Source organism: Ahaetulla prasina, chromosome 3 (genome assembly GCF_028640845.1).
Source record: "Ahaetulla prasina isolate Xishuangbanna chromosome 3, ASM2864084v1, whole genome shotgun sequence".
NCBI classification, from domain to species: Eukaryota; Metazoa; Chordata; class Lepidosauria; order Squamata; family Colubridae; genus Ahaetulla; species Ahaetulla prasina.
The window spans coordinates 109,876,881-109,891,976 of NC_080541.1; the positions used below are offsets into that span (position 1 = coordinate 109,876,881).

The following is a 15,096-nucleotide window of genomic DNA, read 5'->3' on the forward strand; positions in this document are numbered from 1 at the left end:
CCTCTCATCTAGATCATTTATGAAGATGCTGAAGTGTACTGGGCCTAAGACTGAACTTTGCAGTATCCCACTGCATGCTTCCCTAGGTTTAATTCCATTGAGAACTACTTGTTGAGTGTGGTTGGTCAGCGAATCACAAATCTGTCTGGTGGTGACATTGTCTATCACAAATCTTACCAAGAAGTAGGCCTTGGTCTACTTTGTCAAATGCCTTACTAATGTCTAAGTAAACAGTGTTTATAGTATTCCCCTTATCCATTAATTTAGTCACTTTATCAAAAATACTATAAGGTTTGTCTGGCATGATCTATTTTTGACAAACCCAGTTGATTTCTACTAATAGCTTTGCTTGTTTCTAGATGTTTGCAGATTCCTTGTTTGATTATCTTTTCCAGGATCTTCTCAGATATTGAGGCTGATTGTGAGATATTGAGGCTGATTGGTCTGTAGTTTCCTAAATCCACATTTTTCTCCTTGCAGATTGGATTCCTACTAGCTCTTTCCCAATCCACTGGTGGTTTCCCAGTACTCCAGGATCTTTGAAAGATATGGTTCAAATACACACATTAAACTAGGATAATACTGCAGGCTTTACAGTTATTTATCACTTTATAAGAAGATCAGTAAGTCTTGAAAAAAGTAAATAAGTAAAACTTACATAAAGTAATGAGAAACCTCTAATACATGATCTGAAATTTAAAGCTCAGCCCTTGAAGATAAAATGAAGAAAATAACAGCTAGTTTTACTGTTTTGCAGAATGAGGTTTACTTTGTGATCATTTGGTTTTGGATGTCATGAAAGAACTGAAAATTATTTTAAGCTGTATTTATTTATGAATTTTTTACTTGTAGAGCGTGGCTGTTATGGAAAATGTTGTCTCATACACCAAAATAATTAGGCTCATTTTGATGACAGTTATGCATTTTGACTTGGGGAATGCCATTTGCTGCTGTGCCTTAGGTACAAATTGATTATAACTAGCCACTGAGGACAAGGTCTGTTTTCAAAACTCCTATGGCCACTGAATAGTGTTCATCTTCTTTTTGTAATGGCTTTAGATATAAATATCAAATAACAAAACTGAACCCCTTGAATTCAGTCAGCTCTTATGTGTACTCCAAGTATACTGTATAATAAGGAAGACTGAAACTGTACATATAGTAAAGAATAGGAGTCCAAACAAATGTTTTATATAGAGGTAGTCCATGACTTATGATGGCAGTTGAGAACAGAATTTCTGTTGGTAGGTGATGTAGACATAAAGTGTCATTGCATCACTTAGTGACAGCAATCCCTGCAGTTCTGGTTGCCTTTGTTAAACAAATCCTATGGTCATTAGGTGAGGCAACTCCTTGCTGACTTCCTATATCCAGATCAGTGGGGAAACCAGCAGGAAATTGCAAGTGTCAGGTACTTGCAAAGTGTCTGCTGCCAGGTAGGGGAAGGCGGTGCACAGGTCTGTGAGAGAGGTGGAGCAAAAGTAGGGGAAGGTATAGAAAGATGCAAGGAGGACATAGTGGGGTTCAGGGAGAATGCATTGCAAGAGGCTATATGAGAATTCTGGGGACTAGTCATAACCACCATTTGTTCAGTACTGTCGAGGACTATCTGAATGTGGAAGCTGCAGATTGATATAAAACATAATCATAGGGCTGGAAGGGACCTTAGAAGTCTTCTGGTCCAACCCCTTGCTTAAGGCTGAACACATTTATAACATCCCAGTTAATTTTTTGTCCAGTTTATTTTTGAAAACCACCAGTGATGGAGCACCTACAACTCTGAAGGCAAGCTATTCCATTGTTTAACAATTTAACAGAAATGTTTTCCTTCTAGGGTCTAGGAAGCTCTTTAACAAGCATCCACCCATTACTTCTAGACCTGCCCTCAGCTGCTTTGGAGAATAAGTTGACCCCCTCCTCCCTGTGACAGCCCCTCAAGTATTGGAAGACTGTCCCCTCTAATCCATGTCTTTGACAGGCTAGACCTACTTAGCTCCCTCAACTGTTCATCATACTCTTTAGCCTCCAACCCTTTATCATCTTTATTGCTCTTATCTGCATACTTTGTAGGATCTTAGCACCTTTTTTTTTGTATGTTAACAATTTGGGAAATAATTTCCAAGGTAATAGTAACAAGCAGAAAAGAAGTGCTGTGGTTTAACCTGCTTCTAGAAACTTAATAATTTTGTTGCTTTTGGGTGGGATAATAAATTGGTTTGAAAATGTTGAATTAGCTATTTGATGATTGATTATCTTCTCCTTCTCCTCAGGTATTATTGTAATGTATGTGACTGTGTAGTGAAAGATTCCATCAACTTCCTTGATCATATCAATGGCAAAAAACGTATGTATAACATGCTTTTCATGTACAATTTTGATATTGTTGTTGTTTTGTTCTTATTATTAATTATCCCACACTCAACCAGATGTTCATGGGTTTGGCCTTTTTTGTCTACCTATTAAGTCCTTACCAAGGACGTGGGATAGACATATGTGGATATTTGATTGTGTTACTGATATCGTCGCAAGATGGAAGCTGTTCCCAGTAAAGCTGCCTTTTGCAATTGACTGATGGAGAATGTGTCAGTGCGGATGGTGTTCAAGTGGTTCACTAGCCAGACTTTTTTGTCTTTCTTATCGACAATTGTTAAGTCTGGATGTTATATGGCAAGTGCCTATCTGCTTGAATGCTAAAGTCCCAGAATAATTTAGCTTCATTTTCTATGATTTTTTTATTTTATGGTCTCACCAGTTCTTGCTTGCAGGCAAATGATATTCCTTGCAGATCTTCCAATGCACCATTGTTGCTACTTTGTCATGCCACTGCTTGTAATCAGTTTGTGCAATCTTCTTGCAGCAGTTTACCAGGTGGTCCACTGTTTCTTCACCTTATTTGCATAGGTGGCACTTACTGCCTGCTGCTGTCTTCTCAATTCTGGCTTTGTATTCATTTGTCCTCAAAGCTTGGTCTTGTGTAGCCAGAATTAGTCTCTTGATCTCTTTCTTCAAAGTTCCCGCTCATAACCATTGCCAGGTCTTGTTATTATCTGCTTTCCCTGCTATTTTTTTTAATGTACTGGCCATATAGTACTTTGTCTTCCCATGCCTCCATTCTGTTCTTCATTTGATCTTTCTTGTAGGACAGTTTAGTCTCTCCAGTAGTCAGTAAGCCTTCCTGAACTTCAAAGCATCTTCATTATTGTCTTTCGGATATTCTTCCAAAGCCATTTTTTTTTTCTTCAGTCATCTGATGTACTTGCAACATTCCACACCCACCTATTTGCCTTAGTAGGTAAAGTCTGTCAGTGTCACTGTTGGAAGAACGGCATGATTCATCATCATTATTTTTCTGATCTTCCTATCCATTCTTTTAAGTTCTGCTTGAGTCTGGTCCACTATTCCAGCTGTGTATCTAATGATGAATTGCCGAGGTGTTGATTGCCTTGATGGTATTTTGTCCATTGAGTTTGAACTTTAGTGTCTTCACTCTCTTGATGTATTCACCTCTAATCTTTTTCTTGACTTCAGTATGCTTGATGTTTGTAATAATCATCCTCATCCATACCCTCAATATTATTTTCTTAGGACATCTTGATTCCTTCAGTTTTCACTATTTTTCCTTGTTTGATAGTGAGTGTGGCACATTAGGATTTGTCCAATCCAAATTCCATTGCTAAATGTTGGCTATGTATACAGAGAGTGTTGAGCAGTGATTCTATTTCAGATGGTGTTTTTCCATGTATCGGTAGCTTCAGATCGTCCATGTAAAGGAAGTGTATCCCATGTATCGGTAGCTTCAGATCGTCCATGTAAAGGAAGTATTTGGCAGATGTTTTTGATTTTTGTTAAATAGTAGTGGGGGATAGTGAATCTCCTTGAAATATTCCTCTCTTCCAGAGCTCTCCTAGTTTCTCACCATTGACCTGCAACTGTGTCTTCCATTGTGCCATCAATCTTTGCGCAAAGTTTCTGATGTTTCTACTGACTCCTGTTATTTCTAGGCACTTGATTATCCATCTAATCATATGGCAGAGAATCAAATGCCTTTTTGTAGTCAATCCCTGTTTGGATTCAGGTTGTTCTTCCTTCTGTTGCAGTTTTCCAAAATCATTTTGTCAATTAGGAGTTGATCTTTTGTTCCTCTGCTATTGGGGTGGTTTCCTTTCTGCTCAGGTGGAAGGAGATTGTTTTCACTAGATGCTGTTGGACTGCATCAGCTACTACACCAGTTAACAATTTGAAAGTTGTTGGTAAGCACGTAATTGGCCTGCAGTTGCCTGGCCCTTTTGCTGGATTATCAGGCTTTTGTTTTGAATAATACCAATTTTCTGATCTTCTTTCCATCTAGCCTTTAACTGTCCATATTGAAACCAAGTATAATTCCTCCCTTCTTCTTTTAATGTATCCAAAGATTTTAGTTGTAGGTTTCCCCTCTCATTATATAAAAGATCTTTATAAGTAATCATTTCTTGTTCCTGTTTTATATTTATATTCTCTACTGCATGCCAAGGACTTGCCCATATAGGAATTTTATAATTTAACTTATAATAATATTTTTTCCAGACACGCAGAAGAGAAATTCTCAACACATGATTCTTAAAAGCTTTATCTACTTTCTTATCATACAATAAATATGCATGCCAACCATATAATAAATCATAACCTTCTATATTCAAAATCCTTTCCTCTGTCAAATTAAACCAATCACTTATTACAGAAAGAACAACTGCTTCATAATACAATTTTAAATTAGGCATTTTTAATCCTCCTCTTTCCCATGTATCTTGCATTATTTTCATTTTAACTCTCGCTTTTTTCCCTTCCCATATAAATTTATTAATTCCAATCTGCCATTCTTCCAAATTTTTATCTTTCTTAATTATTGGTATCATCTGAAATAAGAACAAGAATTTAGGCAAAACATTCATTTTTATAGCTGCTATTCTCCCCAATAAAGATAATTGTAATTTTTTCCAATTATTCATTTCCTTCTGAATTTTTTTCCATAACACATTATAATTATTCTTATACAATTTTACATTCGATGAAGTAAGAAAGACTCCTAAATATTTAACCTTTTTTACAATTTCAAATCCTGTTATTTCCTCTAGTTTTTCTTTCTGGTTCTTAATCATATTTTTGGTTAACACTTTTGTTTTATTTTGATTCACTTTAAACCCTGAGACCTTTCCATATTGATTAATTACTTCCAACAAATATACACTTGAATTTATAGGCTGAGTCAACATAACAACCAAATCGTCTGCAAATGCTCTGACTTTGTATTCATGTCTTCTAATACTAATACCCTCTATCTCCCTTCTTATCTTATCCAATAAAGGTTCCAAAGACAAAATAAACAATAAAGGTGATAAAGGACACCCCTGCCTCGTTCCTTTCGCAATTTTAAAACTATCTGTCAAACTACCATTAATTATTATCTGAGCTGTTTGCTCTCCATAAATTGCCCTAAGTATTTGTATAAAACCATTTCCAAATTGCATTTTGTCTGTTAATTTAAATAAAAATTCCCAGTGCAAACGATCAAAAGCTTTCTCTGCATCCAAAAATATAAATGCTGCCGGAATCTGATTTTTCTTTTCCAAATATTCCAATAAATTCACTATCTGCCTAACATTATTCCTCATTTGTCTCCCTTTTATAAAACCAGACTGGTCAGTATGAATCCTTTGTTGAAAAAGGATTATCAGGCTTTTGAATTTTGAATTTTGTTCATTATCAGGCAGGTTTTCCCAGATGTTAGCTACTCTTCAATTTTACCTCCTTGTAGTATGTTGTTAAACTGCTTGGCAACAAGTGGATGTAGACCAGGGGTGTCAAACTCGCGTTGTCACGTTGTCGTCATGTGACGTATCATAACTTTTCCCCCCTTCTCTAAAATGAGGGGGTGTGTGGCCAGCATGTGACGCATCCAGCCTGCAGGCCACAAGTTTAACACCCCTGCCATAGACCATGCAGTTCATCTTCACCTGATGCTGACCAGTTCTTGATCTTTCTTGTTCTTTTCTCTGCCATTTTTGCTATTATTACTAGTTCCTTCATTCCAACTTCTTTTTTATTTTTATGCACCTCTTTTAACCAAGCTGCATCTTTGTTGTATTTCTTTGGGTTATCCCATATCTGTGCCTAGAACTGCATTGTTTCTTCCTTTTCAGGTACTGACTGATTCACTGCAGTTTCTCCATTGATAGATCGGTAGAAACATTTCTGATTGGATTGAAATTAGAGGTTCTGCCTATAATTTGCAATTTGAGCTTCGTATCTGCTGATCTTCTTGGCTAAAGCTATTATTTGCTCCTTTATTATTTCCAGTGCTTCCTTGTTCTTCCTTGTTTCTAATTCTTGATTAGGTATTCTTTGGTCTTGTTCTTCAGCTTCTTTTCTTTCATCTGTTTTAGTTTGCTTGCATCTGATCTTAACTTGCTGATCTTATTTTCCAGTCTAATCTTCCATTTTTGTGGTGCCCTGTTTGGTATTTTTTCCCATTTGATTTTGCATCCCAAGTGCAAAATTAAATGATTTTGCAGTAACTGCAGCTATACAGTACGCTGTACATTAATTGGTTTGTTTCTTGCAATGAGTTGGTGCTTATACTTGATATTGCATGATTTGCATCTTGTAACACTTGTGCTAGCTGTTTCTTTGGAACAAGCTTCAGTGTAGGCAGCCTTATTCTGATATTTCGGTGCTGTTCTAGATGCTCAGGTATTCTTTGTTTCAATTCTTTATTTCTTTAGTTAGAGGGCTTTGTTCTTCCTGAGGCAGAGGAGAGGGTGCCCAGTTTCCAAATGAAAACATTTTATATCTGCTGGATCCTCTATTGCTAACTCCCCCTGGTTTGCCTCTACATTCTGAGTTATTTCTGGCAAGGCTTTGATTTCTTTGCCCCGAATAAACCTTTGCAGTTCTTCCAATTCTGCTTCTATGAATACTTTATTTTGTATTATAAATTGACATTGATCTCCTAGCCTCTGTTTTGTTATTTCTGGTTCTGGATGTTGTTCTTTCCAGAACTGATTCATTCGTTTCAATCATCCTTGTTGGACAATCAAAGTGTATTTGCAATGGGTAAACACCTTTTCTTCCAATAGTTCTGCAGCTGCTGGCCCTAGCTGTTCAGACAACAGTCCTGAGTCCTGCAGCCCATTTTTCACCAGATATCCAGGAACTCCAACATCTAGCATGGACCTTGTTACATGGGTGACATTTGAGCCGGTATGGCTTTCTGAAATTTACATCTCACCATATTTTTTATGGGAGTAACACTCTTTGTCAGACTTCTCTGATGAGACCTATCCAGTATGATTGAACCTCTGGCATATCTCTCATCTTCCTCAGAGCACACAAGCCCCAGAACCACTTCAAAGCAGTGCTTCACTGGGGGATTGTTGTTGTTGTTGTTGTTGTTGTTGTTGTTATCTCTTTTATTCATTAAACATGAAACTCAGTCAACTGAACATTTAAAAATGTGTCACAAATATGATTGACTGGTGCTAATGGTTGGTACAGGTTGCTGCCAGCGTCCTACCGTGTTTTCCCAAAAATAAGTCTTATATTTTTTTGAACCCCGAAATAAGTGCTTGGTCTTATTTTCGAGGATGTCTTATTACTTTGGGGCACGTAGAGCAAGATGGAGCTCCTCTTGCCATCTTACCTGATTGCTAGCTCTGTCTCCCTAACCCTAACCAGAGGAAATGGTGGGGACCAGCTGCGCATGTGTTTAAATATTTTCAGAGGGACTTGTTTTCAGGGTGGGGGCTTATTTTAGGGCATGCCCTCAAAAGCCCTATTGGGCTTATTATCAGGGGATGTCTTATTTTAGGGGAAACAGGGTGGGTATCAACCAAGTATCTTCTTAAAACACATGATGTTCCGAGTAGTGCAGTTTTTTGCAGTTCTTCCAATTCTGCTTCTATGAATACTTTATTTTGTATTATAAATTGACATTGATCTCCTAGCCTCTGTTTTGTTATTTCTGGTTCTGGATGTTGTTCTTTCCAGAACTGATTCATTCGTTTCAATCATCCTTGTTGGACAATCAAAGTGTATTTGCAATGGGTAAACACCTTTTCTTCCAATAGTTCTGCAGCTGCTGGCCCTAGCTGTTCAGACAACAGTCCTGAGTCCTGCAGCCCATTTTTCACCAGATATCCAGGAACTCCAACATCTAGCATGGACCTTGTTACATGGGTGACATTTGAGCCGGTATGGCTTTCTGAAATTTACATCTCACCATATTTTTTATGGGAGTAACACTCTTTGTCAGACTTCTCTGATGAGACCTATCCAGTATGATTGAACCTCTGGCATATCTCTCATCTTCCTCAGAGCACACAAGCCCCAGAACCACTTCAAAGCAGTGCTTCACTGGGGGATTGTTGTTGTTGTTGTTGTTGTTGTTGTTGTTATCTCTTTTATTCATTAAACATGAAACTCAGTCAACTGAACATTTAAAAATGTGTCACAAATATGATTGACTGGTGCTAATGGTTGGTACAGGTTGCTGCCAGCGTCCTACCGTGTTTTCCCAAAAATAAGTCTTATATTTTTTTGAACCCCGAAATAAGTGCTTGGTCTTATTTTCGAGGATGTCTTATTACTTTGGGGCACGTAGAGCAAGATGGAGCTCCTCTTGCCATCTTACCTGATTGCTAGCTCTGTCTCCCTAACCCTAACCAGAGGAAATGGTGGGGACCAGCTGCGCATGTGTTTAAATATTTTCAGAGGGACTTGTTTTCAGGGTGGGGGCTTATTTTAGGGCATGCCCTCAAAAGCCCTATTGGGCTTATTATCAGGGGATGTCTTATTTTAGGGGAAACAGGGTGGGTATCAACCAAGTATCTTCTTAAAACACATGATGTTCCGAGTAGTGCAGTTTTTTGCAGTTCCGCTGGTATTATTGCAGGAAGCTGCAATTTGTTGATGTGTTTTGTACAATTTTTGGACATCATACCAAGTGCCCCATGACAATGGGTATCACTGTTACATGTTTCATCCATAGCCATATAGTTTCGATGGCCAGGTCGCGATATTTCGTGATTTTTTCCCTGTTCTTTTTCTTCGACTCTGGCGTCTCCTGGTACAGCGATATCAATAAATTGTATGCTTCGGCCCTGAACAACCATGATATCTGGCATGTTATGTTTCAAATGAGGATCCATCTGTATTCAACAGTCCCGCAAGATCTTCACTGTCTTATTTTTGATAACTTTTTCCACTTTGTGCTCCCATGACTTTTCAGATACAGGTATATCGTATTTTTTACATAATGACCAGTGGACTAGTTTAGCAACTCGATCATCTTTAGCTTTGTAATCAGTTTGCGTGATTTTGCTGCACTCACATATTAAGTGTGAAGCAGTTTTATCTTTGTCATTGCAATATTGACAGTTTGGATTGTCAGTAGATTTTTGTATTTTCGCTTTCATGGCATTAGTTTGTAGTGCGTGTTCTTGAGCAGTGAGTATTAAACCTTCCATTTCTTTCTTGATGATTCCTCTTTTAAGCCATGCCCATGTCAAGTTGTTACAACACATTCCTTCAATGTTTTTCAAGTGCTGTCCATGCAGGGCTTTGGTTTTCCATCCATTTAATCTGTAATCCAACTGTTTTTCCTAATATTCTGCCTTTGTTTCTGTTGTTTTTATAATGTTCTCCGTTTTCACAGCCTGCAGCAATCTTTCTGTGCTTTGGTTCACATAATCATTCAAACTTCGTTTTTCTTCTTCTACAGTTTGATGGATTTGCAATAGTCCCGTGCCCCCTATTCTTCTTGGCAGGTATAACCTGTTGGTGTCACTTCGTGGATGTATACCGTGGTACACATTCAAAACTTTACGTGTTTTCCCATCCAGGTTTTCCAGTTCAGCCACAGTTCAATTGGTGATTCCAGCTGGTAGCGTATGACTGGAAATGCCCATGTATTAATGGTTTTAATTATGTCTCCAGCATTCAGTTTTGATTTTAATATTTTGTGGATCCTCGTGATGTATTCCTTTTGCGTTGACTCTTTGACTTTTCCATTCAAGATGCTATCTGCTTCCAATATGCCTAGGTATTTGTAACCATCATCCTTTGCTTTCACAATGCTTCCATTTCCCAGTTTTCTTCCTTCTATTTTTTCCATTTTTCTCGCTACATGGATAGTATAGCACATTTTTAAGTCCAAAATTCATTCTGATGTTGCTGCTAAACAGTTGAACTATGTTGAGTATTGATTTAAGTTCAGTGGGGTTTTTCACATAGAGTTTTAAGTCATTCATGTATAGTAGATGGATTATCTTGCCATGTTGGCTTGAGATTTGGTGTCCCAGTTTTGTGTTTCATAGGATTATTGTCAGTGGAATTAATGCGATGTCGAAGAGTAGTGTTGAAAGTCCCTGTGGAAGATTCTTCGTCTGATGTGGACTTCACCAATGTTCTCCCCATTTGCTGTTAGAATTGTTTTCCATTTTTGCATATTTGCTTTCAAAAATGTACAAATATTTTTGCTGATTCCAAAGTTTTCCAGACAGGTGTTAATCCACCTGTGGGGGTAATGAGTCAAATGCCTTCTTGTAATCAATCCATGCCATATTTAGACTTGTTTTTCTTCGTTTTGCATTTTTTAGTACTATTTGTCAGTGAGCAGCTGATCTTTTGCTCCTCTTGATTTTTTATAGTTTCCTTTTTGTTCTACTGGATACAAACTGTTTTCCATCAGATGATTGAATACTGAATTTGCCAGTATTCTTGTAAAAAGTTTGAATGTTGTTGGCAGATAAGTAATTAGGCGATCGTTGCTTGGTTCTGTGCCCTTTTCTGGATCTTTCATTATCAAGTATGTTTGACCAGATGCTAACCATTCTTCGCTTGTTGCATTTTGAAGCATTTGATCAAATTGAGTGGCCATGGGATGATGGAGGCTGGTCAGGTGTTTTAGCCAGTATCCATGCAGTTTTTCCAGGCTAGGTGCACTCCAGTTCTTGACCTTCTTTGCTTGTTTTGCAACCATGTCAGTTGTTATTACAATATTTTCCATTTTGTTTCGTGTTGTTTGTTGTTGAATATCTTTGATCCAGGAGGCAGTTTTATTGTGTTCCACTGGGTTTTCCCACAGTTCTTTCCAAAAGTTCAAAGTTTTTTCTTTACATGGGTGAATATTAGTTTGGACTCAATTTTCATTAAGGAACTGGTAGAAGAGGTGTTGGTTTCTTCTGAACTGAACATTTTCACGATAGTGTTTAATTCATCTTTCATATCTTTCAATTTTCTTTGCTGTTGCTATTACATGTTGTTTTAGTTCTTCCATGATTTCCGTTATTGTTTTTTTGTGTAAATTATTTTTCAGCTTTTTGTTACTTTGTTTTCCTTCTTTCAAGAACTTCAGATTACTGACATCCCCTTGTAGTATTTTTATTTTATTTTCAAATTGAATTTTCCACTTTGGTATTCCAGCGGGTTTCTTTTTTGGCATGTTATAGCCCAGTTCTGCAGTTATAACGGTGGCTGTACTATACATTAGTTGGTTGGTTTCATATGGTGTGCTGGATGGGATGGACGTTAAAATGTTGTTCACGGCAGTTAGTAGATCTTTCACTCATTTGCTATGCATTTTGCAAATGGTAGGTAGTCTTTTTCTTTCTATGTTTTCTTTGATGTGGTTTTCAGTCTTTTCTTTCATCATCATCATCATCATCATCATTATTATTATTTTATTTACACAAAATGTCAACAAACGAGATTATTATTATTATTATTATTATTATTGTTATTGTTATTGTTATTGTTATTGTTATTGTTATTATTCACACTGTCACACAGATGTTTAGATTGGATTTGACACTTTTATCCACCCAGTAGGTGGATGCTGTTCAATGGTGTTAAAGGTATTGTAGCAGAATGTAAATTGTTCCAAGTAAAGCTGCCTTTTGCAATTGATTGATTAGTCAGTACTGTGGTAGTCAATTGGTGCCCCATAAGTTTTGGAATTGCGCTCAAGGTGACTATTACTATTGGTACTATATTATTACAATAATAAAATAATAATAAAATTATAATTATTATTATTTATAAGTATATGCAGCCCAGTTCTAAATGATTCAGAGCAGCTCACAACAATAAAAGAAATTACAGTGATTTCCAGCCTGGCTAGAGATCTTTGGCCTTAGTCAATAGATAGTCATCATTTTATTTGATTGTAAAGTAGTCATGGATGCAGGATTTATTCTTTGGGACATATTAGACTTACTAATCTATCTCATACAGAACAAATCCATTGGTTGGTTTATCCTGTCTTGTTATTATTTTTCTTGATTCTCAGCAGTTATCAAAGATCTGAGAGACTCCAGTGACTTTTATATGCAATTCATGTATTCCTCTGTTAAGCTAACGGATCTTGTGGTCTGCAGACCACTAAGTTCCAAGAGGTGATCCTCTACACAGCTTCCTTATGTCCACCAGTCAAAGCTTGATCATTGCCCAAGCCCCACCTCTCTAGGCATGTCAACAGTGCTGGTGAGAGAGAGACACTCTTCATCTCAGCTTCCTCCTTATGCATGTTCATGAGAATGGATCAATGGCTGGAATTGAGTTAATGAAACATATATGTAGCATTGTTTAGAAAGCCACAGAGATGACCTGGGAGAAATTATATACAATAGATAGGACTTCAAAAGCATATATACAAACATGCTTTATGTATGGGAAACAAAGATAACATATGCATTTGGTAATTGGTTCTACCCTAATTTCCTGGAGTATAAGAAGGAGGGAAAGAGAACTGCTGTCAAACTTCAAGATTCTGTTACTATAGCCTGTATCAATAAAGTAATTTTAGTTAAATTTAGGAAATTGTCTTTCTTGTCTGAGTTGTCTTAAAAGGCTGACATATCATGAATATTAAAATGTAAAAAAATGATAAGTGAACAAATTTCAAGTGCAGTTACCATCTGAGCCTATATATGCTATGTCGTGATCTCTCACAAGCACCCCCAAAAAGAAGGTATGACTAGGAAATATAGTGATAGTTTTTGACCTTACTACTTTGAGATTTCTGTTGCAGAATATTCTGAACTAGCAAATGTGTGGTAAATGGGTAAATATTATGATATGGGGTATGTGAAATCTTTCAAGTGAAAAATGAGTGTTTTTCTGGATTATTTTTGGTACAAATTAATCTTAAAAGGCCTTTAAAATGGAGAAAATACAAAGGCTTAACTAAATGTAACAAAAATCATTATCTTTGTGAACTCCCTTGCTCAGATAAAAATGTAAAGAGTGGTTAGTTAGTTTATTGTTCGCTTGATTGAATGACATCCAAATTTTGGGAATGTTTATTTGGTATTCAACAATTGTAAAAGTTGAAGAGCAGGGCATTAAATTAATATTTGTTGCTGCTTTCTACGTCAGATATAATTCATGATTTAGGTTTTAACATACAGATTTCCTTGCAACTCTATTATAATTTATTAATTATATATAATTTATTAAACTCTATAATTTATTAAGCAAGCAATTGATTTTGCTTCTCCAATTTTACCATTTATGGGATTTTTCCATATACCTAAGAAAACACATTCTTTACTTCAAAGTAAAGTTAAGATGGTACTTCCGTATTATTTGGTGGTGCTTCCGTATTATTTGGTGGCCCAACAAAAAAGAAAGGCACAATAGTTTTTAAGTTTTGGGTCTTTAGTGATTGAAAAACAAGCATCCTTTTTATTATATAATGTACAGGTGACCTTTTTCAATATTGAGGCATTCATTAACTACTTGAAATTTGAATGCTATGCTGATTTTGTTATAAAGATTGTCCTTGACTTATGACCATTTAACAACCATTTGAAATTATGACAGTACTGAAAAAAAGTGACTTATAATCGGTCCTTGCAGTTATAACTGTTGCAGCATCCTCAAGATCTCATAACTGAAATTTGGGTGCTTGGGAACCACCATGGGTTTACGACTGTTGCTGCGTCCTGGTGTCATGTGATTGCCATCTTCAACCTTCCTAGTTGGCATCCAATCAGGAAAGTCAACGGGGGAAGCCAGATTCACTTAATGACCATGTGATTTGTTTAACAATTGTGGCAAAAAAGGTTGTAAAATCTGATGCAATTCACTTAATGATTGTATCACTTAGCAATGAAAGTTCTAAACATGCACCCCACCCCCCACCAGTTGCGGTTGTAAGCTGAGGACTACCTGTTTGCCAGTAATCCTGGAATCTTAAAACACTATAATTTTTACAGGTAACATTTAGAGGGTTTGAGATAAAATGTTCTCTTTTTCATCCATTCTTTCCCATAAACCACTTTCAGACTTCTTTAATTTTAGGATGGCTGCACATGAAGATCAAATGGAATAAGGCCACAGAGAGGCTTCCTTTGTATACTATATCTTTATCTGGAAAAATATACTTTAAATTCCTCCTGTAAGATGATGCTGTGGAGAGAGATAAAGTTTCTCTCTATCATGAGCTATTCCACACAAATTGTTTGAGGTATGGAGGCAAACTCCATGAGTTGTGGAGAATGACCTCTAGTTTGACCTCTAGTTTGACCTCTGACCAATATATCATGGACTATGTAAACTCATCCGCTCTTGCATTAGAACTTTCCATTCAATTCCCTTTCCATCTCCCTCCCCATACATTAGACAACAGATCTTCACTGAAAGTTCTTCTGACCCATCTCGCAGGTATTGGGAGAGGTGAGTGGGAAGAATCTTGTTTGAACCTCTGGATTGTTTCCTCTGTTAACCAACCGCTAAATCTCCCATGAGAAAGAACAAGAGAGAAGGACAGATTAAGAATCTGCTTTGGTTACCTATCTACTCCTCATCATTAGGTCAACTGATATCATTTAATTATTTTTGTTGTTGCATTTTTCATTGTAATTTCTTTTGACTTCTTTAAGATGGAATATTAATAAACATAGTATATTTCCAAGTAATGCTGTTTTCTTTTTTCATATTTTTATATGCCTGACTTTACCACTGTTTTTTGCCTTAATAAATCTTACGTGTCAGGTTGTTTTGCTTTTGAATTATTCAATACTGTGCCATTTATAAACTCATTCTGCTGTTTAGTAATTG

General features: G+C 36.7%; 1 protein-coding gene across 1 annotated transcript in view; it reads left to right on the top strand.

The window, feature by feature from the left end:
* ZMAT2 (zinc finger matrin-type 2) overlaps window positions 1-15,096 on the top strand; it is a 93,354-nt gene that overhangs the window by 64,099 nt on the left and 14,159 nt on the right. The window contains exon 4 of the mRNA XM_058179249.1: window positions 2,271-2,344. Within this exon, the coding sequence (XP_058035232.1) occupies window positions 2,271-2,344 (74 nt within the window). The remainder of the gene's footprint in view (window positions 1-2,270; window positions 2,345-15,096) is intronic.